Raw genomic sequence first — 27,356 nt, 5'->3', positions numbered from 1 at the left:
GGAGTGGCCATCACTGCAGTACCCAAGAATCCACTCCAACAACTCATAACCATAACAGATTGCTAACTCCATGGATTCGGCTCAGCTCACCGCTTTGCAGGCCATTCTGGGTCTGGCCCAGCGAATCTCCGAACAACAGGATTCGTTAGACAGCTTGACTGTTGCCTTTAATCAGTTACACACACAGATGAATGCACCGGCTGCCACAGGTAAAGAAGTTATACTGCCAGAGTCTACAGTGACTCTATCTGCCCCGACACGCTTCGCAGGCGAAGTTTGGAAGTGTAGAGGATTTATTAATCAATGTTGCATGCACTTTTCTCTGCAACCTAACCATTTCCCTACAGCGTTTACCAAGACCACCTATATCCTTTCGTATCTGGATGGAAGAGCGCTGACTTGGGCCTCACTGCTGTGGGAGCGCAATGACCCTATCCTGAATGATCTTGCCGGGTTTCTTGAACTGTTTAAGTCAGTATTTGATGACCCTGCCCAGAACTCAATGGCAGGATCATCTTTGGTTCATCTAAAACAAGGTAACAAACCTTTACCAGACTTCGCCATTGAATTCAAGACGTTGGCTTCTGAATTACATTGGGACCCTAGGTGCCTGAAAACCCTATTTTTTGAAGGCCTGAACTCCCGGTTGAAAGATGAACTGGTGACTCGTGAGATGCCTGAGACCTTCGCGGAACTTATGCAGTTGGCAGCAAAGATTGATCGCTGAATTCACGGCAAAGTTCAAGAGGTCAAGAGTCACAGAAGACCACTCCAGGGAGAGATTTGTGTCAAGTCTGAACCCAGGCCTACACTCCCAGGTCCTGCGGCTGGCGAAGAAGAACCAATCCAATTGGGCCGCAGTCATTTGACTTCTAAAGAGAGACAAGTCTGAAAGAGGTTGGGACTATGCATGTATTGTGGACAAGCTGGTCATGCTGTACAAACATGCCCTATATGTCCGGGAAACTGGCAGATCTAAGTCCTGTGGGAGGCGTCCAGGCGGTCTCTCGGCTGTGGGGGGAGAGGGAAAATACCTTCACCGCTGCGCTCGAAGTTGCACCCCGCTGCCTCTCAGCCTCACCGATGTCGGGGGCTAGGTCCCCACCTAGGGGGTTGGCCGCTGGACCGAGGCTTACCTCAGAGGGATCGCGGAAATCACCTCTAGAATTCTCAACTAGGGGAGGGATCCAATGGGTGTCACCGCAGGAGAGTGGGGCTCGTCTGTAGAGATAAGATTTCTTCTTATTTTGGTTTTCTTTGGTAAAATTACTCTAACACTGTGCGAGCGTGCATAGAGTCCCTAACTGCTATGGAGACGGAAAATACTGAAGAGCTGCACTTCCTGCAGGGGTATATGTACTAGGGCTGACCTCAGATTGAAATCTGATCAGTCTCCAACTGCTATCAGGAGTACACTATACCCATTGTTCCTGAGTCCATCTGCTACACGCTAGGAAAATGAGTTTTATGTCTTTCCTTTCCACTCCTCAAATTCTGCAGCCATACCATCTTCTCTCTGACCTCCGTGCTCCCTTCTCCAATCATTTGTTTTTCTGACCATTACCCTTCTGCCTCTTTTTCTCTCTGCACATGCACATCTAATACATCTGTTGCTGCTCCTGTGGAAGGGAGGTGCAACTGAGGCAGTGTTGGAGATACTTAAGGCCACACATGGTTGGGCTGCTGTTCAAGCTCACCACACATGGGTGGCCACCCAGCAGTGTGGACTTACTATGCATGCATAGTGGACTTACTATGCTATGCCCACTCTTGGCTACACATACATGACGCCTAGAGTTACGAGTCTTGAATGGCTGACACTGGCCTATTATAATAAGGATAAGTAAAAATCTAGAGAGAAAATCTCATAATCTGATCACTTTTTTTCTTAGAATCAGGTTAGTTTTTTTTTTCCTTTTTGTAGCTTCAAATTAAAGAGCATAAGATGCCATGTTGAGTAAGACCAAAGGACCACTGAGTTCAGCATCCTGTCTGTTACAGTGAGCAATCTGAGTCACAAGCACCTGGCAGAACCTAGAGAGTAGATGCATTCCTTGTTGCTCACACTTAAGAATAAGCAGTGGCTTTCCCAAATCTACACAATAAGGGGCGGATTTTAAAAGGCCTGTGCGCGCCGGCGCACCTATTTTGCATAGGCCGCCGGCGCGCGTAAAGCCCCAGGACGCGCGTAAGTCCCGGGGCTTTAAAAAAGGGGTGGGAGGGGGCGTGTCCGGGCATTCCCGAAACGACGCGGAGTTTCGGGGGCGTGCCGCGGTGTTTCGGGGGCGGGCCTGGGGGCGTGGTCGAGGCCTCCGGACCAGCCCCCGGGACCGGAGGACGGAGCGCGCCGGCTGGGAACAGGCAGCGCGCCTTGGAGGGAACAGGCAGCGCGCGCTGGGCTCGGCGCTGGGCTCGGCGCTGGGCTCGGCGCACGCAGGTTGCACAAATGTGCACCCCCTTGTGCGCGCCGACCCCGGATTTTATAAGATACACACGGCTACGCGCGTATCTTATAAAATCCAGCGTACTTTTGTTCGCGCCTGGTGCGCGAACAAAAGTACGCGATCGCATATTTTTTAAAGATCTACCCCTAACAGTTTATGGACTTTTTGTCCAAAAGGTTGTCCAAACCCCTTTTAAAACCAACTATGCTAGATATCTTGATCACATTTTTATTTTTTTATTTTTATTTATTTATTTATATTTATATTCCTTTGGGGAAGACGCAGACTCAGGAGAACAAAAAAAGTTAGTAAATGCAGTGGATAGAAAGTTAACATTACAGAAACCTCAAGAAGTGGAAGAGATTGCAGCCATTTCCCAGTGATCATCCTAAGCAGCTTTTGGCAGCCTCTCTTGGTAATAATATACTATGATATTCATCCATAAAGAAAAGGTGTCAATGAAGGTTTTCACTTTTTTTCAGATTAATTCCAAATAAATGAATAGGTGGCATTTACAGACCTTTAAACTTAAGCTATCCTAATGGATAACAATTGTCAATATATGAAAAAACTTTAAAATACTGTTGCGTTCGGCGGTCTGCAGAATGCTCCCGCAAACCGCTCTTACCTCCCCGACTCCCAATGCGGCAATACACCACCAGCGCTCCACATGGTAGGATGCCACCCTCCCCAACCAGACACATTCCTCCTTAGGCATGCATGCGCCCAACGTCACTGTATTTAAAGGGCCCAAGGTTGGAAAAGTCCTGTGCCGCCTCATGATGACCTCATATGCCTAGCCCATTAAAGGGTTCTCTCCGTCTTTCCCTCACTGCCTCAGTAACAGGACCAGCTACCAAGCGAAGTGCATGTTGCTTCCCAAGCCTGTCCCAGCCTTCGTCTTCAACCTGTCCCAGTCCTTGCCTGCCTGCCTCAGCCCTATCTATTCCTCTTCTTCTCCCTCAGATGGATAGCTTGTTTGTCCTCTGCCTGGACTCTGAATACACCTGATTGCTGCCTGCCCTTGACCTCTGCCTAGACTCTGGATACGCAGACTCGCTGCCTTGCCTATGACCCTCACCTAAGTCCTGCCATCCCCAGCACTGAAAGGCTCAATCCAAGGGGAACGTGGACTGATATAGGTGAAGGTCCTATTCGGTCTCTGCTTCACCTGGGTCTGCCTGCTGATGGCGAGAACCTCCAGGGCTCCTCTCTGCAGGTAGATTCAATCTCGCCTCAGCCCAAGGGGCCACAGATACAATAAATTCCAAATATTTAAACAGTGGTAGTACCAGAAACTTGAGGAATATATGTTAAGTTCTCAAATTGTTTAGTTTCTCTTTATAGACAGCAGAAAAATCAAGACATAACTTTGCTATCCTTAAACAAGAGAGGTGACAAATGACAGATCAGTCATATCATCTTCCGATATGTGCAATGCTTTAATAGCGTTGAGAAAGAAATAAAAAATAAAAGCAATAATACAAAAAAAAATATTCTTCTGGGTCTTTTGGAATTTTTTTCTAATTATAAATTTATTATACCAAAATTTTGTCCATGAACACAGAGAAGACACAAACAAACAAAGGAGGTAATTTTCAAAAGGGTTTACGCATATAAATGGAATTTACATGCGTAAATGGTCTAAATTGCTATGTCATAAGGCTGAATTTTCAAAAGGTTTTGTGTGTGGACATGACTTTGTGAAAATAGTTATAATATACTGCAGTTTCTACTGGTTTAATTTGCAAATATACTGGTAAAGCTGGTTTGAAAATGCTTCCGATGAAAACCTTTCCTTAACTCTGGTTCGTCCCTCCATTCCCATTGAGCTCTTTAAAGATGGGGTTTTTACAAACTTTTCCATGGCTTCAGAAAACTGTGCTGGGACAGGATCACAGAGAAATCCTGTAACATTATTAACAACTGTCTCCAGAGGTCCACCTGAATTCACTGCTATGACTGGACAACACATGTACATTGCCTCTAATGGTACTATGCCAAAGTGCTCATTGCTTGGTGTGTACAGCACACATATGCAATTACAAAGAAGACACAGCTTTTCTTCATCTGAAAAAGACCTAAGGAAAGTCACGTGATCTTGAATGTCAAGCTTCTCAGCAATATTTTTCAATTCTTCATAGTATTCCACATTCTCCAAAACCCTTTCGTCATATCCACCAGCTAAAACTAGATGAATTTTCTCCCATTCGTGAGCACTGAGTCTTCCTCGTAGATCATGCAAAGCTTCCAGAGCTAGGAGCAGATTTTTTTTCCTTTCATATCTATTGATTGAAAGAAATGTCTGCTTCCTTTCCTGGGGAACTAAACCACCCAGATCTGCATCCACTATTGTGTCAAAAGTGCTGAAGTTTAAAGAGGGGTAAAGAACATCTGGATTAACGTAAGACAAGGATGTGAATGTGTTCTTGAAGACATTTGCTGTGAAGCAGCTGTTAACAACAATACAGTCTGCCATGCCTGTGGTCTTCTCTTCCATCCAGTCTATTGGGGCTCTGTAAATCCTTTTAAGTACAGATTGTCTTTGGGCAAGAAGCAGGTCTGGAAAGTGACAGTAGAACAGCACCTTTTTAGGGTTTCTGGCCAGTTTAAGAAAGGGAATACAAGCTGATACCTGATGAAAAAGGGAAAAAAGTATTAGAATTTGAAGTTAAATTCTATCACTCAAAATATTTTATGCATGTGTGGACCCCAAATTACTATTATCCATATTTATCTACATATGTGTGAACTAACAAGTGACATGTTCTTATATCTGCGTTTCTTTGTTTCTTTATTTTTCTTCCTTTTGATATTCTTCAATTTTCTGTCTTTTCCTTTCTCTGTTAGCTACAATTGAGCTAAGACCTTCCTTCTTTAGTCATTTTGAGGCATTTTCAAATGCTTCAGGGAAAATCACCTCTTGATCCTAACCCATACCATTTTTCTGAGATTTTTTAATATTTCCAGGCCATCTTATATATATGTGTGCTGAATTTCAACTTTTAATTTCACCTAGTAGTACCCAAACAGACATGTTTGTAAATTTGATGTAATTTTAAATAATTAAAACTTATAAAGAAAATGTAAGTTTAATACTGTAAAGTAGTATGTATTCCAGTAACTACCACAGATAATAGAGAAATTACTTACCTGATAATTTTGTTTTCCTTAGTATAGACAGATGGACTCAGGACCAATGTGTATAGTGTACTCCTGGATAGCAGTTGGGAGACGGAGTCAGATTTCAAGCTGTCGTCAGCCTACATATACCCGTGCAGGAAGCTTAGCTCTTCAGTATTCTCTTCGAAAAGCAGTTGTGAATATATGTGTGTTTTAGTAACTTGAATAACTTGGCTAACTTGATTAACTAGTACTGGTTCAACTGATTTCCAAATTGGACAACGCCAGTGCACTCAACCGAAAAACGCTGACACCCGGCAATTATGGGTGTCTTGAACTAGGGATAATACCTGGCTTACCCGTATTTGTCTTGCTCTCGGGGATTGTCACCCACGATTTCCGAATTTGGGGCAGCCATGGGCGGGATGCTGAGTCCATCTGTCTACACTAAGGAAAACAAAATTATCAGGTAAGTAATTTCTCCATTTCCTAGCGTATAGCAGATGGACTCAGGACCAATGGGATGTACAAAAGCTACTCCCGAACGGTGGGAGGCTGCCCATGGCCCACTTAGTACTGCCCTTGCAAATGATGTGTCCTTCAGGGCCTGGACATCCAGGCAGTAGAACCTGGAGAAGTTATGTATGGAGGACCACGTCGCCGCCCGACAGATCTCGGCGGGTAACAGCATCTTGGTTGGGCCCTTGTAGAATGGGCCTTGACTTGTAGGAGCAGAGGCTTCCTTGCCTCTACGTAGGTCGCCTTGATTACTTCTTTGATCCAGCGGGCTATGGTTGCCCGCGAGGACGCTTTCCTTTGTTTCTTCCCACTGTGAAGGACAAATAGGGGGTCCGTCTTTCGTACGGATGCCGATCTTTCCAGGTATCGAACTAGGAGTCTGCCGACGTTTAGGTGGCGAAGACGGCATGAGTCTTCCGAGTCCTTATGTTCGTCTGGAGATGGTAGAGATATGGTTTGGTTGAGATGAAATTGAGAAACCACCTTCGGAAGAAAAGAGGGGACCGTGCGTAGTTGTATGGATCTCGGTGTGAACCTGAGGAACGGTTCTCGACAGGTTAGGGCTTGAAGCTCAGAGATGCGACAGGCTGAGCATATTGCAACTAGGAATGCAGTCTTCAAGGTCAGTAGCCATAGTGACAGACCGTGAGTAGGTCTGAAGGAAGCTCCCGCTAGGAAGTCTAGTACTAGATTGAGCTTCCATAGGGGCACCGGCCACTTTAAGGGTGGTTGGATTTGTTTGACCCCTCTCAGGAAGCGGGAAACATCTGGATGGGTTGATAGACTGATGCCGTCCACTTTGGCTCTGAAGCAGGCCAGCGCGGCCACCTGAACCTTGAGGGAGTTGAGAGACAACCCCTTCTTCAAGTCATCCTGCAGAAATTCCAGGATCATGGGGATTTTGCTCCCCACCCTCGCAGGCTCGCATCCGTGGTGAGCAAGATCCAGGTCGGTGGGGATAGTCTTACTCCCTTGCTCAAATGGTCTTCCTGTAGCCACCACTGGAGCTGGGTCCGAACCTCTGCTGGTAGCTGGAGGTGAATGGAGTATTTCTGGGACATTGGGTTCCATCGTGACAGTAGGGAATGTTGTAGTGGGCGCATGTGGGCCCTTGCCCATGGGACGACTTCTAGGGTTGATGTCATGAGAACGAGGACTTGGAGGCATTCCCATACCTTGGGGCGAGCATAGTTCAACAGTTTTCGCAATTGGTCCATCAGTTTCCTTCTCCTTGTAGGGGGAAGAACAACCCTGTCTTGTTTGGTGTCGAACCGGACTCCCAGGTACTCTAGCAATTGGGAGGGCTGCAGGCAGTGCTGACTACCCACCCGAGATTCTGCAATAGATTCTTGACTCTGGAGGTCGGCTGGTAACTTTTCCCTGGAGATTTTGCCCTGATCAGCCAATCGTCCAGATACGGATGTACAAGGATTCCTTCTTTCCTCAGTGTCGCCACCACTACCACCATGATTTTGGTGAATGTCTGAGAAGCAGTAGCTAGTCCGAAGGGTAGCGCCCAGAACTGGTAATGATGGTCCTGTATCGCAAAGCATAGAAAGCGCTGGTGGTCGTGATTGCCCGGGATGTGGAGATAGGCTTCGGATAGATCCAGTGAAGTCAGGAATTCTCCCGGTTGTACTACCCTTATGACTGAGCGTAGGGTTTCCATGCAGAAGTGCGGCACGCTCAGGTAGCGATTGACGGTCCAGGAGGGGCCGGAACGTTCCCACCTTCTTGGGGATGATAAAATAGATGGACCAGTATTTTGTTGGTGCGTGGGCACCGAGGTTATTGCCTTTAGGTTGAGTAGTTTTGTCAGTGTGGATTCCACTGCCATCCTCTTGGAGGTGGAGTGGCACGGTGATCTCACAAATTTGTCTGGAGGGATGCTGTGGAAGTCCAGATAGTATCCCTCTCGGATGATGGTTAGGACCCACTTGTCCAACGTTATCTCGACCCATCTTTGGTAGAAGAGGGTAAGTCTGCCCCCTATGGCTTCTTCCTGTGGATGGGTCCGTTGATTCTCATTGTGGGTTGCAGCTGGGGCTTGTACCTGAGCCGGCTCCCCTCTTGTTGTGTCTGTTTCGAAAGGACTGGGCCCTGCTTGCAGGGCGAGGTGCTTGGTATGTATTTTTGTACGGTCTAAAACGCTGGGCTCCTCTGCCCTTGGTTCTTCAAGGGGGGGGGGGGGGGGGGGGGAGAGAGAGCACTGGTTTCTTTTGTTCCTGTCCTCCGGTAACTGAAGTACTGGGGATTCGCCCCATTTGTTGGCTAACTTCTCCAGTTAGCTTCCGAACAGAAGGGATCCTTTAAAAGACATTCTTGTGAGGTTCGTCTTGGAGGTCGCATCGGCTGACCAATTTCGGAGACATAGTTGCCTTCTGGCTGCCACTATGGAGGAGACGCCTCTAGCTGAGGTGCACACCAGGTCAGAGGTCGCATCTGTGAGGAAAGATATCGCCGGTTCTAATGTTACGGCGGAAACGTCCCTGGAGAGAAGCAAGTAGGCATGTGTCACAATGGTGCAGCAAGAAGCGATCTGCAGGGTCATTGCTGTGACATCAAATGACTGTTTAAGGATGGATTCCTGACGTCTGTCCTGGGCATCCTTGATTGCAGCTCCTCTTTCGACTGGGCTGGTAGTGCGCTTTGAGATAGCGCAGACCATGGCGTCCACTTTTGGGAATCATAGGAGTTCTTTGGCCGTGGGTTCCAGGGGGTATAGAGCTTCTAGGGCCCATCCTCCTTTGAAGCTGGCCTCCAGGGCATTCCATTTCAGGTCAATCAGTTGTTGTACGGCCTGCAGCATTGGGAAATAGCATGAGGCCTGACAGAGAACGACCAAAACTGGGTTTGTCTTTGGCTCCGCTATGGTACTCGCGCCTGGAATGACCAGCATTTTCAGGGTCAGAGACACGAGAGCTGGTAACTCGTCTTTGAAGAAGAATCACATCATGATTCGGTATGGTTCCATCCCTGGAGGTATTTCCCCTTCCTCCAGGGAGTCAGACTCTTCCCCCGAGTTGTCTGTGTCCCCTAAGGGGAGGTTTTTGCCTGGATTGGGCACGTCTGGGTAGGTGTGAGAGGCGCTTGGAAGGTCTGTACAGCAATTCGAGCCTCGGAGACCGGAGACTTAGAAAATGTTTTCTACCTTACCTGGTCTCGGCATTTCCCGGTCTCATGCCGGGCGGTCTCCGGCTGCGGGGGAGAGGGAATTACCTTCACCGCTGCGCTCGATTCAACACCCGCTGCCTCTAAGCCACCCTAGGGGCTAAGTCCATGCCGGAAGCCGGCTACTGGACCGAGACTTACCTCTGAGGGATCTCGGAAATCACCTCAGGAATTCTCGACTGGGGGAGGGACCCTTAGGTATCACCGCAGGAGAGCGGGGCTCGTCGTCTTGAGGTAAATTTTCTTTCTTCTTTGTTTAGAATTTCTAACACTATTCTAGTGTGTGGATGTGTCCCTATCTGCTTAGGAGACGGAAAAATACTGGGGAGCTAAGCTTCCTGACGTCAGAGTTGAAATCTGAGTCTGTCTCCCATCTGCTATCAGGAGTACACTATTTATTTATTTTTTATTTATTTATTTAAGTTTTTTATATACCAACATTCAAGACGATAGTCCCATCATGCAGGTTCACAAGAAACAGGGGTGCAATTAAAATAAACTTTACAATTTGAACAATAGTGCAGAAAAGCAGTTACATGTAACAGGGAATCAATAACTTGGAGTAAGAAGGAAAATGAAGATCAGATAATTATATATATATATAATAACATTATAAGGGGTGGCTATTAATGCTATTACTAGCGAAGTATGTTGATTGAAGGGAGTTAAGTAATGTTGGAGTTAGGAAAGGCCTGCGTGAACAGCCACGTCTTGAGTCTTTTCTTGAATGTTGAGATGTTGGGTTCCATTCTAAGATCCGGGGGAATGGAGTTCCCATTATACATATACTATACCCATTGGTCCTGAGTCCATCTGCTACACGCTAGGAAAACTTTATTATCTCTTCATTTTGTATTTGGTGAGGGCCTATCTGTGTTCTACATGTGTAACTAAGGTGAGGTATTCTGCTAAGCAGACTTGTGGGGTGGCCCCCAACTAATTTGCATGGATGGAATGGGGGTCTACAGCTTTGTTTACTCACTGCTGGTCTAGAGTATGCTCTATTTCTTAGTTATTGAGGAAAAATGTGAAATTTATTTTGGAGTTTTTGGACTTAATTCTGCCAGGTTTCAGATACCCTGTGGACCAGTTTTGAAAAAATCCCCCGGGCTGATAGTTTCCCACAATCTGCCCCTGATCAAGTCTAGTATTCTGTCTCCAACAGTAGCCAATTCAGGTCGCAAGTACCTGGCAGATCCCAGAAAACAGAAGCTGGCATTTTAAACATCTCCTTAGGAGATATTGTGGGATTCAAATATAAGTTCTCTGTATGTGTAATAACAAAGAAAGCAAAACAAGATATTGGGGGGAGAGGGATATAAATCATAAATTTGATTTAATGACTGGAAGAGGAACAGTGTGCAAATCCATGGCTCTCGTGCTAAACTTTCAAAAGGGAAACTTTGATAAAATGAGAAAAATTGTTAGGAAAAAACTGAAAGGAGCAGCTACAATAGTAAAAAATGTCCAAGAGGCGTGGTCATTGTTAAAAAATACCATTCTAGAAGCACAGTCCAGATGTATTCCACACATTAAGAAAGGTGGAAAGAAGGCAAAACGATTACCGGCATGGTTAAAAGGGGAGGTGAAAGAAGCTATTTTAGCCAAAAGATCTTCATTCAAAAATTGGAAGAAGAATCCAAAAGAAGAAAATAGGATAAAGCATAAACGTTGGCAAGTTAAATGTAAGACATTGATAAGACAGGCTAAGAGAGAATTTGAAAAGAACTTGGCTGTAGAGGCAAAAACTCACAGTAAAAACTTTTTTAAATATATCCGAAGCAGAAAGCCTGTGAGGGAGTCAGTTGGACCGTTAGATGATCGAGGGGTTAAAGGGGCACTTAGAGAAGATAAGGCCATCGCGGAAAGATTAAATGATTTCTTTGCTTCCGTATTTACTGAAGAGGATGTTGGGGAGGTACCCGTAATGGAGAAGGTTTTCATGGGTAATGATTCAGATGGACTGAATCAAATCACGGTGAACCTAGAAGATGTGGTAGGCCTGATTGACAAACTGAAGAGTAGTAAATCACCTGAACCGGATGGTATACACCCCAGAGTTTTGAAGTAACTAAAAAATGAAATTTCAGACCTATTAGTAAAAATTTGTAACCTATCATTAAAATCATCCATTGTACCTGAAGACTGGAGGATAGCAAATGTAACCTCAATATTTAAAAAGGGCTCCAGGGGCGATCCGGGAAACTACAGACCTGTTAGCCTGACTTCAGTGCCAGGAAAAATAGTGGAAAGTGTTCTAAACATCAAAATCACAGAATACATAGAAAGAAATGGTTTAATGGAACAAAGTCAGCATGGCTTCACCCAGGGCAAGTCTTGCCTCACAAATCTGCTTCATTTTTTTGAAGGAGTTAATAAAAATGTGGATAAAGGTGAACCGGTAGATGTAATATACTTGGATTTTCAGAAGGCGTTTGACAAAGTTCCTCATGAGAGGCTTCTAGGAAAAGTAAAAAGTCATGGGATAGGTGGAGATGTCCCTTCGTGGATTGCAAACTGGCTAAAAGACAGGAAACAGAGAGTAAGATTAAATGGACAATTTTCTCAGTGGAAGGGAGTGGACAGTGGAGTGCCTCAGGGATCTGTACTGGGACCCTTACTTTTCAATATATTTATAAATGATCTGGAAAGAAATACGACGAGTGAGATAATCAAATTTGCAGATGACACAAAATTGTTCAGAGTAGTTAAATCACAAGCAGATTGTGATAAATTGCAGGAAGACCTTGTGAGACTGGAAAATTGGGCATCAAAATGGCAGATGAAATTTAATGTGGATAAGTGCAAGGTGATGCATATAGGGAAAAATAACCCATGCTATAATTACACAATGTTGGGTTCCATATTAGGTGCTACAACCCAAGAAAGAGATCTAAGCTCATAGTGGATAACACATTGAAATCGTCGGTTCAGTGTGCTGCGGCAGTCAAAAAAGCAAACAGAATATTGGGAATTATTAGAAAGGGAATGGTGAATAAAACGGAAAATGTCATAATGCCTCTGTATCGCTCCATGGTGAGACCGCACCTTGAATACTGTGTACAATTCTGGTCACCGCATCTCAAAAAAGATATAATTGCGATGGAGAAGGTACAGAGAAGGGCTACCAAAATGATAAGGGGGAATGGAACAGCTCCCCTATGAGGAAAGACTAAAGAGGTTAGGACTTTTCAGCTTGGAGAAGAGATGGCTGAGGGGGGATATGATAGAGATGTTTAAAATCATGAGAGGGCTAGAATGGGTAGATGTGAATCGGTTATTTACGCTTTCGGATAATAGACTAGGGGGCACTCCATGAAGTTAGCATGGGGCACTTTTAAAACTAATCGGAGAAAGTTCTTTTTTACTCAACGCACAATTAAACTCTGTTGCCAGAGGATGTGGTTAGTGCAGTTAGTATAGCTGTGTTTAAAAAAGGATTGGATAAGTTCTTGGAGGAGAAGTCCATTACCTGCTATTAAGTTCATTTAAGGGTAGATTTTAAAAAATTGCTCAATCGCGTACTTTTGTTTGCGCACCAGGCACAAAAACCCTTTAAAAAACCCCGGGACTTATGTGTGTCTTGGGGCTCTGCGCTCGCCAGCAGCCTATGCAAAAGGGCCCTGCACGCGTAAATCCGCCCGGATTTACGTGCGCAGGGCATTTAAAATCCGCCCCTTAGAGAATAGCCACTGCCATTAGCAATGGTAACATGGAATAGACTTAGTTTTTGGGTACTTGCCAGGTTCTTATGGCCTGGATTGGCCACTGTTGGAAACAGGATGCTGGGCTTGATGGACCCTTGGTCTGACCCAGTATGGCAATTTCTTATGTTCTTATGTCCCAAGTTGGGAGTAGAGGAATACAAGTCACAATATCCCAAATTATCAGCACATTCAGGCATAACAACACCAAGAGACTAATCCAAATGTTTTACCATGGAGACAAACACTATTAATGGTGATGTTCGTAGATGCATGGTATCTCTATACCATTGTCAATGATGATCCTTTCGCATATGGAGCGCTACAAGGCTTGATAGCCATTATGGCCAAATCCAGAAGCATTAGGTTTAGACTTGCTCCTTCAACTCATCCACCTAGTTCAGCAAAAACCAGCGTTTGTGGTTACTAGGGTAGACATACAGAGGGCTGGAAAAATCCCAGGAGCCAGGTTGCCTGATGCCTAAATTCAGGAAAGCAAAAGCATATAAACAAAAAAAATAATAAACTAAATTAAATAGGAGACAAGACAAAAAAAAAAAAAAGAGAGCAAAATAAGAAAAAAAGACAAATCAAAACAGCAACAAAAAAAAAAAAAAGGAAAAAGCAAGAAAAGAGGAAAACATTTTTCTTGGCTCTTAAAAAGAATGTGACCTTCACCTAAGTTTTCAAAATCTATTTTTACCCCTAGCCATACCAAAGCAAAATGGTCACAGCAACATAATATCCCTCTAGCAGTGACTTTCAATCCAGTCTTCAGGAGTATCTCAGCTGGTCTAGTTTTCAAGCTATCCATAATGAATATGCAGGAAACATTTCTGCATGCATTAGATCTAAGAACCAGGTAAACAGATGTTTACCTTACACTCATAAGGTTTAATTTTTGTTATTGAACTTCTTGGTATTTCCTAAGATTTTAAGAAGCACAGCTGTGCAAAATATTGAAGCACAACATGATATGTCTATATACAGGCAAATGGTTTTGATACAAGCCATCTATTAAATCTCTTCAAAAAACAAATCAGTTTTTTTTACAATCCTGAGAATGCTCCAGCCATCACTTGTGTCAAAATATGAACATAAGAACATGCCATACTGAGTCAGACCAAGGGTCCATCAAGCCAGCATCCTGATTCCAAAAGTGGCCAATCCAGGCTACAAGTACCTGGCAAGTACCCAAAAACTAAGTATATCTCATGCTACTGATGCTAGTAATAGCAGTGACTATTTTCTAAGTCAACCTGATTAATAGCAGATAATGGACTTCTCCTCCAAGAACTTATCCAAACCCAGCTACACTAACTGCACTAACCACATCCCCTGGCAACAAATTCCAGAGTTTAATTGTGCGTTGAGTGAAAAATAACTTTCTCCAATTAGTTTTAAATGTGCTACATGCTAACTTCATGGCGTGCCCCCTAGTCCTTCTATTATCCAAAAGAGTAAATAACCGATTCACATTTACCCGTTCTAGACCTCTCATGATTTTAAACACCTCTATCGAATCCCCCCCTCAGCCGTCTCTTCTCCAAGCTGAACAGTCCTAACCTATTTAGCCTTTCCTCATAGGGGAGCTGTTCCATCCCCTTTATCATTTTGGTTGCCCTTCTCTGTACCTTCTCCATCGAAACTATATCTTTTTTGAGACGCGGTGACCAGAATTGTACACAGTGTTCAAGGTGCAGTCTCAACATGAAGCAATGACAGTCAGAGTGAGAACTGCACTGAGTTTCAGAAGACAAGTTTGGTATTAAAGTATTTCAACTGGCTAGGAGGTGCAAAGGAGGTGCAAAGGAGTTGCAGAAAACCAAGTTCAAATAAATACATAATTTTAAAAGCAAAAAACAATTTTTACATTAAAGGACGTTTTCCCAAGTGCGACAACACACATGCCTGTGCATGGATTAAAGAATTTGATGTTCTTGCAGAATGGGGAAATTACAATAATAGCAAGTGATCCATGTCCTTACCTTGCCCCCTTTCTCCACTTCACAGCAGTACCTTTGTATTCTTTAACCTGCCTCACTGATTGATGCAATGGTCTGGTTCCAAAAATGGTCCCCACATGGAGGTGTCCCCTTACAGCTTCAGGTCTTGGGGTATGACACAAACAAAAGGGAATCCTGGATATTTCCATTAGACCTAAATTTCATCACTGCTTTGGTTGCATTACCACCCACTTATCCATTTTCTATTTTTCATACTAACTGTTTGGATGGGAAACCCATGGTGAAAAAGTCAAATTGATGATGTGTACAAGTGTGTCAGAGGACACTTTGTATTTTTGCTTGGGATGGATGAATGGACTTGAACCATGATAATATAGGGAAAAATTCCCCTTAGTGAAATAAACTGTATTGGGTAAGAGGATTTTAGATGTTCTTTGATTGCATGCATGGTTTATTTTGGAAAGTCTTAACAGAAAGGCATTTGAACAGTATAAGTGGTTCTTGGTTCTAAAGAGAACTAAATTCCCTCTCGGTGTAAGCACTTGGCAACAGGCAAGTGCTTACGGGAAAATCTAACACAAACCATGAACTTTTGAAGTTAAAAGGATCAGACACTTCAAACTGAGAAGAAAGGACTCACATGGAGAAATTACTACAATTGAAATGGAGAAATTACTTACCTGATAATTTTGTTTTCCTTAGTGCAGACAGATGGACTCAGGACCAATGGGTATAGTGTACTCCAGATAGCAGTTGGAGACGGGTCAGATTTCAGTCTGACGTACGCCCTAGTACATATACCCCTGCAGTAAGTGCAGCTCTTCAGTATTCTCCACGAAAAGCAATTGTGGATATATGTATGACTGAATAATTTGAATAACTTGATTAACTTTATAACTTGGATAACTTGATTAACTTTATAACTTGGTTAACTTAATTAATTTGGACTGGTTGAATTGGTTATAGCTGGAGACCGCCAGTGCCCACAAAAGAGAAGCGTCGACACCTGGTAGGATGGGTGTTCTAGTTGGAGAAAGGCATGGCTTACCCGTGAATCATTCACTGTCGGTGATGTTACTTGAGGATTCCATGAATAACGGCAGCCGTGGGTGGGATGCTGAGTCCATCTGTCTACACTAAGGAAAACGAAATTATCAGGTAAATAATTTCTCCATTTCCTAGCGTGTAGCAGATGGACTCCGGATCAATGGGATGTAAAAAAGGTACTCCCGAACCGGGTGGGAGGCTGCCCGTGACCCACTTAGTACTGCCCTTGCAAATGCTGTGTCCTCTCGAGCCTGAACATCCAGGCAGTAAAACCTGGAGAAGGTGTGGATGGAGCACCATGTCACCGCCCGACAGATCTCGGCGAGTGACAGCATCTTGGTTTCCGCCCAGGACACTGCCTGGGCTCTAGTGGAATGGGCCTTGACTTGTAAAGGCGGTGGCTTGCATGCTTCTCAGTAGGCCGCTTTGATGACTTCTTTGATCCAGCGGGCTATGGTAGCCTGCGAGGCCACTTCTCCTTGCTTCTTCCCACTGGGAAGGACGAATAGATGGTCCGTCTTTCGTACGGATTCCGACCTTTCCAGGTATCGGACTAGGAGTCTGCCGACGTTGAGATGGCATAGACGTCGAGCCTCTTCCGAATTCTTATGCTCATCTGGCGATGGTAGTGAGATGGTTTGGTTGAGAGGGAAGTGAGACACCACTTTGGGGAGGAACGACGGAACTGTGCGTAACTGGATGGTTCCTGGGGTGAGTCTGAGGAACGTCTCCCGGCAGGACAGTGCTTGTAGCTCGGATATACGACGGGCCAAACAGACTGCCAGCAGGAAGGCTGTCTTCAATATTAATAGTCGGAGAGACAGGCCGCGAAGAGGTCTGAAGGAGGTTCCTGCTAGGAAATCTAGGACCAGGTTGAGGTTCCAAAGAGACACCAGCCACTTTAGGGGTGGTTGGATCTGCTTGAATCCTTTTAGAAAGCAGAAGACATCCGAGTGAGAGGCTATGCTGCCGATCTCGCTCTTGGTTCCATAGCATGACAATGCGGCCACCTGTACCTTGATGGAGATGAGAGACAATCCCTTCTGTAGGCCGTTCTGCAGGAATTCCAGAATCGCAGGAATTTTGACTGAGTGTGTTATGATGTTGTGGTCCTCGCACCAGGCTTTAAATACTCTCCAAATCCTTATGTATGTTAGGGATGTGGAGAACTTACGTGCTCGGAGTAGGGTGTCCATTACTGCCCCCGAGTATCCGGTCTTCCTCAGGCGAGTCCTCTCAATGGTCAGACCATAAGAGAGAATCGATCTGGATCCTTGTGGAGGATCGGTCCCTGTTGGAGCAGGTCTCTGTGTGGAGGTAGCGGGAGGGGGCTCCCTGTCAGCAGTCTTCGCATGTCTGCGTACCACGGTCTTCTTGGCCAGTCCAGAGCCACTAGACGTACTGGTCCCCTGTGGTGTTCTATCTTGTGGATGATTGCGCCCAATAGGGGCCACGGCGGGAGGGCGTATAACAGAGTCTCCTGTGGCCAGGTCTGTACCAGGGTATCGATTCCCTGGGACTGGGGTTCCCGCCTGCGGCTGAAGAAACTGGGCACTTGGGCGCTGGACCGGTTTGCCAGGAGGTCCATTGTTGGTGTTCCCCACCAGTTCACTATCAATTGGAATGCTCTGGTCGACAGTCTCCATTCTCCTGGGTCTAGACTTTCTCTGCTGAGGTAATCAGCAGCGACGTTGTCTTTCCCGGCGATGTGGACGGCCGAGATCTCTTGAAGATTCGCTTCCGCTTATGACATAAGGGGGTCTATTTCCAGAGACACCTGTTGGCTTCTGGTTCCTCCCTGACAGTTGATGTAGGTCACCGTTGTGGTGTTGTCCAACATTACTCTGACTGCTTTGTCTCGGAGTCTGTGACCGAACCGTAGGCAGGCTAGTCTGACTGCCCAGGCTTCTAGACAATTGATGTTCCATCCCGACTCTTCTTTGTTCCATTGTCCTTGGACGGTTAGCTCCTGGCAGTGTGCTCCCCAGCCTCGTAGGCTGGCATCCGTGGTGAGCAGGATCCAGGTTGGTGAGGATAGTCTTGTTCCCTGGCTCAGTTGGCCTTCCTGTAGCCACCATCGTAATTGGGTCTGAACTCTGTCCGGGAGCTGAAGACATATGGTGTAGTTCTGGGACAATGGATTCCATCGTGATAGTAGTGAGCGTTGTAGGGGTCTCATGTGAGCTCTTGCCCATGGCACTACTTCCAGTGTGGATGCCATGAGGCCGAAGACTTGTAGGTAGTCCCATGCTGTGGGGCGAAGTTCACTCAACAGGGTTCGTAACTGAGTCATCAGTTTTGATCTCCTCATTGGTGTCAGGATGACCTTGTCTTGTTTGGTGTCGAACCGGACTCCCAAGTATTCTAGAGATTGGGAGGGCTGCAGACAGCTCTTGTTTGTGTTGACCACCCACCCGAGGTTCTCCAGTAGAGTTTTGACTCTGTTGATTGCCTGGTGGCTTTCCTCTGGGGATTTCGCCCTGATCAGCCAATCGTCTAGATAAGGGTGTACACGGATTCCTTCCTTCCTCAGTGTTGCTGCCACCACCACTATGATCTTGGTGAACGTCCACGGTGCAGTGGCTAACCCGAATGGTAGTGCCCAGAACTGGTAGTGACAGTCCAGGATCGAGAAGCGTAGAAAACGCTGATGCTCTTGATGGATCGGAATGTGTAGGTAGGCTTCAGACAGATCCAGGGATGTAAGGAACTCTCCCGGTTGTATCGCCCTTATTACTGAGCATAGGGTTTCCATGCAGAAGCGAGGAATCTTCAGGTGACGGTTGACTGCCTTGAGGTCCAGGGTAGGCCTGAATGTTCCTTCTTTCTTGGGGACGATAAAATAGATGGAATAATGTCCAGTATTTATTTGTTGTGGAGGCATCGGTGTTATAGCCTCTAAGGCTAGCAGTCTGGTCAGTGTAACTTCCACTGCCATCCTCTTGGAAGGGTTGTGGCAGAGGGATTCCACAAACTTGTCCGGAGGGAGGTGGTGGAAATCCAGGTAATATCCCTCTCGAATGATGGACAGGACCCACTTGTCCGAAGTTATCTCAACCCATCTTTGGTAGAATAGGGCAAGTCTGCCCCCTATGGCTTCTTCCTTTGGACAGGTCGGCTGATTTTCATTATGGGGTGCGACTGGGGCCTGGGCCTGAGCTGACTCCCTTTTTGTTGTGCTTGTTCCGAAAGAACTGGCTTCAGCCTGCGGGGCAGGCCGCTTGATATGTGCTTCTATATGGGTTGAAGCTCTATGATCCTCTGCCCCTGGAAGTTTGGGGGAAGGATTGCTGGTTTCTCTTATTCCTGTCCTCCGGTAGCCACGGCAGTGGGGACTCGCCCCATTTGTTGGCTAGTTTCTCTAGTTCGCTTCCGAATAAGAGGGTTCCCTTGAAAGGCATCCTTGTGAGTCTTGTTTTGGAGGATGCGTCGGCCGACCAGTTTCGGAGCCAGAGTTGTCTTCTGACTGCCACGGCGGATGACACTCCTCTAGCTGCAGTGCACACCAGATCAGAAGCGGCATTCACGAGGAATGATACAGCTGATTCCAGGACCTCCCCAGGAGTGTTGTTCCTGGTCTGTGTTAAACAGGCGCGTGTCACCACCGTATTTGTATTTGTGCGCATGGCTCGCCTCTGTGTGCATGGATCGGAGCGGTGAACAGATCAAAATGGTGACGGCGACCAGGCGGGCAATACGGCGACCACCTCGGAGGGTCTCCACGTGAAAGGACTCTTGGATCTAACTGGGGTCTAGCCCTGCTAGGGCAGATCAACTCGGTGGCACTGGTGTCGGCTGGTGACCTGTGCGACTCCTCGAGCTTCAGGGACCGGAGACTTTTAATTAGATTTCTACCTTACCTTGTCTCGGCGCTTCCCGGTCTTGTTCTGGGCGGTCTCCAGCTGTGGGGGGAGAGGGAAAATACCTTCACCGCCGCGCTCGAGGTTGCACCCACTGCCTCTCAGCCTCACCCGATTTCGGGGGCTAGGTCCCCGCCGAGGATCGGCCGCCGGACCGAGGCTTACCTCCGAGGGATTGCGGAAATCACCTCGGGAATTCTCAACAGGGGGAGGGACCCAATGGGTGTCACCGCAGGAGAGCGGGGCTCTGCTGTAGAGGTAAGATTTCTTCTTATTCTTTTGGTTTTCTTTGGTGAAATTACTCTAACGCTGTGCGAGCGTGCGTAGAGTCCCTAACTGCTATGGAGACGGAAAATACTGAAGAGCTGCACTTCCTGCAGGGATATATGTACTAGGGCTGACGTCAGATTGAAATCTGATCCGTCTCCAACTGCTATCAGGAGTACACTATACCCATTGGTCCTGAGTCCATCTACTACACGCTAGGAAATTACTATTGTTTTCCTTAGTGTAGACAGACAGACTCAGGACCAGTGGGTTATGCTCCCCTGCCAGCAGGAGATGGAGCAAGCAGACGTCACTGTATATATACTCTTGCAGTGACACCAGCCTGCCTGTATTCTCTTCAAAAGCAAGTGTGGACAGACTAGCAAAAAACTTGATTAAAAACAGTCAACCGTAACTGTACTCAACCAACAAACACTGAACTCAAGTAAAAATGTAGGTAACCCAATCTAGGGACTGAATGAACATTTACCAGTAACCCCTGGTTCCCGGAGCCCGACAGGAGGACCATTGACACAATCATTTGACAGTCGATGGTAGGAAGCTATGCCCATCTGTCTACATTAAGGAAAATGAAATTATCAGGTAAGAAGTAATTTCTCCATTTCCTAGCGAGTAGACAGATAGACTCAGGACCAATGGAATGTACCAAAGCTACTCCTGAACAGGGTGGGAGGCTGCCCATGGTTTAGTCAACACCGCAAATGCAAAGGCTGTGTCCTCCCAGGTCTGCACATCCAGATGAAAAAACCTGGAAAAGGTACGAAAGGAGGACCACGTCGCAGCTCGGCAAATGTCGCTGGGAGACAACAATCTAACCTCCGCCCATGACACTGCCTGAGCGCTAGTGGAATGAGCCTTGACCTGAGTAGGCAACGGCTTTTCAGCATCCACATACGCCTCTGTGACTACCTCCTTAATCCAGCGAGCTATAGTAGCCTGTGAAACTGGTTCATCCTGCTTCCTCCCACCATGAAGGAAAAACAGACAATATGTCTTTTGGAAAGACTCAGAAACCTCCAGTTATTTATTTATAGTCCGCTTTTCAGCACTTCAAAGCAGATTACATTCAGGTATTGTAGTTATTTTTCTGTCTCCAGAGGACTCACAATATAAGTTTGTACCTGAAGTTAACGCAGGGTAAAGTGACTTATCCAAGGTCACAAGGAGTGGCAGTGAGATCTGAATGCTGATCTCACTAGTTTAAAGCCTGCTGCTAGGCTAACTCCTCCATGCCAAGTCTCTTCACATCCAAGGAACACAAGATATAATACTCCTCCGTGTCCCTGACCTTATCCAGGGACGATAAGGAAATGGACTGATTCAAATGAAATTCTGAGAACACTTTGGGCAAGAAGGATGGAACAGTACCCAGCTGTAATGCCCCTGGAGTCACCTGAAGGAACGGCTCCCAGCAAGACAAGGCCTGCAGTTCGGAAATTAGAAGTGCAGAACAGATAGCCACCAAGAACATGTCTTCAAGGTCAATAACCGTTAAGGAAAGGCTCCGCAGTGGTTGGAACATAGGGCCCACCAAGAATCCCATCACTAAATTAAGATTCCACAACGGAACCGGTAACTTCCAGGGAGGCCAAAAATGCTTCACTCCCTTCAAAATATGGGCCACATCAGGATGAGACGATAAGGAATCACCATTCACTGGGCCCCTGAAACAGAAAAGAGCTGCAACCTGTACCGTCAAGGAATTAAAAACCAATCCTTTATTTTAACCCATCCTGCAAAAATTCCAGAATGAGTGGGATCATAACAGAATGAAGAACAACTCGATCCTCACACCAGGCCACAAACACTCTCCAAACCGCACATAGGCCAAGGAAGTGGAGAACTTCCGAGCGTGGAGCAAGGTAGCATCACCGCAGAAGAATACCCATGCTTCAACAAGCGAGCCCTCTCAAGAGCCAAACCACAAGACAAAACAGAGTCGGATCTTCATGAAGGACAGGTCCCTGCTGCAACAGATTCGTGGACAGCAGAAGACGAAGGGGGGGTCTCTACTAGGAATCTTCGCAGATCTGCATATTACTGTCATCAGTGCTAATCCAGTGCCACCAGGAGTATCATTCCCCTGTGGCCTTCAATCCTGTGAACTACCCTGCCCAACAAGGGCCACAGAGGAAAGGCATAAAGCAACTTGTCTTCCGGCCAGACCTGTATGAGAGCATCTATGCCCAAGGATCTCTCCTGCGACTGAAGAATAGAGAAAATAAAATAAATAAATAAACCTTCATATTGCGAGAATTCGCCATCAGGTCCAAGAATGAAAGGCCCCAGTGATCCACTATCAGCTGAAATATCTCATCCTACAACAACCATTCTCCTGGGTCCAGACTCTCCCCGCTGAAAAGTCTGCTCTTACACTGTCTTTTCCTGTAATGTGCGAGGCCGATATCATCTGTAGATGTCCTTCCGTCCATTCTCTAAATTGGTCTATTTCCTGCGAAACTTGCTGGCTCTTGGTCCCTCCATCGATTGATGTGGGCCTCTGTTGTTGCGTTGTCTGACATCACTCGGACTGCTTGACCCTGCAGTCTGTGGCTGAACCGCAAGCATGCCAACTGGACCGCCCAGGCTTTCAGGCGATTGATGTTCCAGACGGACTCTTTGGCATTCCAATGCTCTTGGTGCGTCAGCTTCTGACAGTGAGCTCCCCAGATTTCCATCAGCAAGTGGAGCTGGACCAAATAGCCCTGAGACTGTGGGTTCCAACGAGACAGCAGTGAGCGCTGAAGAGGAAGCATTTCCATTCTCGCCCATGGCACCACTTCCAGCATTGTTGCCATCAAACCGAGCACCTGTAGACAGATCCTCACCATCGGGCGTATTGTGCTCACCAACTGACGCACCTGTAATATAAATTTCTGAATCCGAACTTCCGGCAGGAAACCCTTCTATTGTCTCATATTGAACCAAACACCCAGATACTCCAACGACTGAGAAGGCTGAAGACTGTTCTTGGCCAGGTTCACCACCCAACCGAGCTCCTGCAACAAGGAGATCACCTTACGGGTCACCAGGTGGCTCTCTACCTGAGACTTGACTCAAATCAGCCAGTTGTCCAAATACGAGTGTACCAGGATCCCATCTCTTCTCAATGATGCTGCTACTACCACCATATCCTTGGAAAACATTCTGGGAACGATGGCTAGACAAAAAAGCAGCGCCCTAAACTGATAATGGTGTCCCAATACCACAAATCACAGAAAACATTGGTGCTCCAAACGGATGGGAATATGAAAGCAGGCCTTGGACAGATCCAGAGAGGTCAGAAATTCCTGTCTACACGGCCATTATCACTGAGCTTAAGGCTTCCATGTGAAAATGAGTTACCCTCAAATGACAGTTGACACTTTTGAGATCTAGGTTGGGATGAAAGGAGCACTCCTTTGGGCATCACAAAATAAATGGAATATCACCCCATACTTTCTTGAGTCATAGGCACTGAAACCACACCCTTCAGATGGAGGCGCCTCAGAATCATAGATTCCACTGTCTGCTTCTTCTGCAGGGAGTGGCAAGGAGACACCATGAATGCATCCCGAGTAAAACTGAGAAATTCCAACGCATATCCTTCTCGAATCACCTCCAGGACCGACTAATCCGATGTGATCTTGACCCACCTCTGATAAGAGAGGCATCCCCCTATCTCCTGTTTGCAAAGGTGAGTCGACAAACCTTCCTGGGAAGCTCAAGAGGATCCACCGCCTGAGCCCACTCCTCTCTTGGGCTGTCGGGGATGAAAGGACTGAGACCTACTGAAAGGCCAAGTCTTCTAAAAGATTGACCCTCTGGTAGGGACGAAAGTGCTTGGAACCCCAGAGATGACTCCTCATACCAGAAGGGCGCTGCAACTAATTCTTATCCTCCGCAATTGAGGGACCAGAGATTCACCCCACTTACTGGCCAATTTCTCCAACTCACTCCCAAACAAAGCGAGTCTTTAAAAGGCATTTTTGTAAGATTAGCTTTGGATGCTGTGTCAGCTGACCAATTTCACAACCATAGTTGACGCCTGGCCACTACCACAGAAGCCATTCCTCTTGCTGAGGTACAGACCAAATCGCAGCCCGCATCATCTAAAAATGCGGCAGCAGGTTCCATAACTGCTCTGAAATCCACTCTAGAATCATCAACCTCCTGAGAAGGAAGCAGACAAGATCATGCCACTAGGTAACAACAAGACGCTATCTGTAAAGTCATTGCCACTGCTTCAAAGGCTTGCTTAAGGATAGCCTCAATCCTCCTATCATGCACATCCTTCAGGTCCATTCCTCCCTCCAAGGGATATTCATCCACTTAGAGACAGCACAGACCAATGCATCCACTTTGGGACAACGCAAACGCTCCCTCACCGTTGGATCCAGGGGCTACAGGCCTTCCAATGTCTGTCCCCCTTTGAAAGTTGGCTCTGTGGCACCTCATTCAAGATCAATCAATTCCTGAATGGCATCCATAACAGGAAAAAAACAAGAGGCTTTATGCAAGGAAGCCAAAATGGGATTCTTCCTCGGTTCAGACATGGAATCTGCACCAGGAACACCCAACATCTTTAAGGTCTTGGAAATCAGGGCTGGCAATTCATCTCTATGAAAGAACAGCAACATTGTCCAATACGGTTCCAATCCCGAAGGAATTTCCCCATCTTCCAGGGAATCAGGATCTGCCTCATCATCTATGCCATCCAGGGTTCTGTCAGGATTACCTGCAGCGAACCGAAGGTATTCCGGCGCTTAAACATAGGGCTGGAGGGGCCACTGGTTGAGGATCTGACCTGACAAAGAGTGGGCGAAGCTGAGGATTGCATCTGAAGAAAGGATTGCAAACCTTGAAAAACTCCACCCAAGAAAAGGCAGCTGGATCCAGGCCAAACCAAGAAGGAACTGGAGCGGGACCCACTGAACTGCCATCTCCTGCAGAGGAACAAGTCAAGGAAGTTCCAAGATCCAGTGTACCTCAGGCTGGGAGGATCCAGGCTTAGCAAAATCAGAGGAAGACAACTCTCCCTGAGCCTCTAAACAGTGCAGACATATCAAGCTGAGATGCCCAAATATGACAGGCGACACAGAGAGAAAGGTGCTTAGATTTCTTGCTCACTGGCGCCATCAGTGCATAGGCGACGGAGAATGTGCGTCCAGCTGGCTCGTGCTGAAAACATTTCAAGCACACAAAAATTAGGTACCCCAAGAGTAAGCACCGCAAAAAGCACATGCACAAACTGTGTGCCAAAGCTTGGGCACACCGCCACTGCTTAAAAATTTGTGCGTGCAAAAAGTGTGCCCAAAACTGAGTGCCCAGAGCATGAGCCAACACACTGTGCACACCGACATCCTGTAGAGGGCAGTAAAGCACACACAGAAGCGCACAAAAACGCTGCCGCGGCCTACCACACAGCACACAGGCAAGAAGCCTAGCTGCGAGGTCCCCTAACCCCTATAGGAGCGGGAACGAACTTCAGAATGGCACACCAAGCTTGGAGACCGGAGGAAGTCCTGCAAACCCCCCTACACTGTCTCTGCCTTAACGTTTTGTTTTGTTTTTTAAACTTACCCGAGCTCAGCCTTACCAGCTGAGTACAGAAACAGTCTCCAGCTGTGGAGAGAGAGGGCATGTGCCAGTGCCGCAGCCCTCGGCCTTCTGCACCCACTGCCTTTAAGCTGTACAATCAGCTAAGTCCACATCAGAAAACCCAGCTACAGGACCAAGGTATACAGCTAAGGGACCACAGAAATCACTTCAGGAATTCTCAACTGGGGGAGGGATCATCTGGCATCACCGCAGGAGAATGGGGCTTTCCTTATTCCATTTTAAATTCTCCTTCCAGTATCTGAAGCAATCCCCATAGGGCATTGCAGGTCCACCACCTGCTGGAGATGGAGAACCCTGGCAGGCTGGTGTCACTGCGGGAGTATATATATACTGTGAGATCAGCTTGCTCCATCTCCTGGCAGGGGAGCATAACCCACTGGTCCTGAGTCCATCTGTCACATGCTAAGAAAGATCACCATTCACCCCCTTCCTACCCCCAGTCTCACCTTCTTCTCTTTCACACTATCATTGGAATACTTTTTATGACTCACTTATATTTTCCAATAAATGCCATCTTTTGCTCCTTCTATTCTGGCCTGAGAAAAGGAGTATTAGCTTCTTAAAGCTAATCAAGAACTATGTTAAGTTAGTGCAATAAAAACGTATCATCTTATATATATGTTTTAAGTTAACCTTTATTTTCATGCATTTAAGTGAACTAATATAGCAGCCGCAATACTTTATACATCATGGTAGAGCAGTTTTAATAATCATATTGATCCAGGGAAAAAGGGTTGTGATACATTCAATCGGATCAACACAAGACTTATCCACAAGAGGGATGCTGATGGAAGGACTGTGCCCAAACGATTATCCCTGGCCAAACGATTAATGGGGGGCTAGTTAGGTTTGCCGACTCAGGTACCCAATAGAACTGCCAGCACCTTCCCAAAAAGCCTCCAGTCCTTCTCCTCCACCCCTCTAGAGATTTACTGTTTAACCAAGAAACTCACCTAGGTAAGAATAGTGACCACTGTCATAATTATAAACACACTGCTTGAGAAGAGAAGGGAGCAGAAGATCAGGGGTGGAGGAGAGACTATAAAGGGGGTCTGAGATGTTGCTGAATATGTATTTTGGAAACCACACAGATGCCTTGTCAGATTTTGACCGAGCAATGGCGAGGACATTATGACACATGATGTCGTACATGCCCCTCACCTGGTCACAGAATACCACGTCGAACTCGATGCCGCTAAGAAAGATGATGTAGAGCACCAAATATATCATTCGCAAGTAAGCGCAGAGCGCGGCTCCGTGCCCAAACACCGTGCGTGGCAGCCAGTCCCCTGCGCACACCACCGTCACACGTTGTGACTCGGCAAAGCAGCGCTCGGGGTCGTAGTGTGCGGTCCAGATCTCCACGTGGCATCCACGCGCTTGCAGCGCCAATGCCGCATCCAGCACCAGGCGCTCAGCACCGCCCAAGCCCAGATCCGGATGCAAAAACAAAACCTTGGGTGCCATGCCTGAGAGAGAGAAAAAAAGGCTATGCCACTTCCTGACCGCGTAGCCTCAATGGCATTGAACCAAAAAAAGGAGAATCTTTTATTGTAAAGGACTATGGCGGAAATGACGTAGTTTTACATGTCTGAGAGATGGACGATGGACACGTCAGCTTCATTTTATGGA

At 46.5% G+C, this 27,356-nt stretch overlaps 1 protein-coding gene across 1 annotated transcript; it reads right to left on the bottom strand.

Annotated features, from left to right (window-relative positions):
- Positions 1-2,798: 2,798 nt before the first annotated feature.
- ALG2 (ALG2 alpha-1,3/1,6-mannosyltransferase) lies at positions 2,799-27,303 on the bottom strand. Its single transcript, XM_029589888.1, has 2 exons — positions 26,886-27,303; positions 2,799-5,079 (listed from the first exon to the last, which is right to left on the bottom strand). Exons 1-2 carry the CDS (start codon positions 27,189-27,191, stop codon positions 4,177-4,179), a joined length of 1,209 nt encoding a protein of 402 aa, XP_029445748.1. The 5' UTR covers positions 27,192-27,303; the 3' UTR covers positions 2,799-4,176.
- Positions 27,304-27,356: the final 53 nt, after the last annotated feature.

The sequence above is a fragment of the Rhinatrema bivittatum genome, chromosome 2 (genome assembly GCF_901001135.1).
Source record: "Rhinatrema bivittatum chromosome 2, aRhiBiv1.1, whole genome shotgun sequence".
NCBI classification, from domain to species: Eukaryota; Metazoa; Chordata; class Amphibia; order Gymnophiona; family Rhinatrematidae; genus Rhinatrema; species Rhinatrema bivittatum.
Note: the sequence above shows the minus strand (reverse complement) of the source record. Positions and strands in the feature narration are given on the sequence as shown.

What these genes read in the sequence shown, in the direction of transcription:
- ALG2 (XM_029589888.1), bottom strand. Translation starts at nt 27,191, where the DNA reads ATGGCACCCAAGGTTTTGTTTTTGCATCCGGATCTGGGCTTGGGCGGT. An exon ending in ACGTGGTATTCTGTGACCAG is followed by an intron (nt 5,080 to 26,885) that starts GTGAGGGGCATG and finishes CTTTTTCATCAG; the next exon opens with GTATCAGCTTGTATTCCCTT.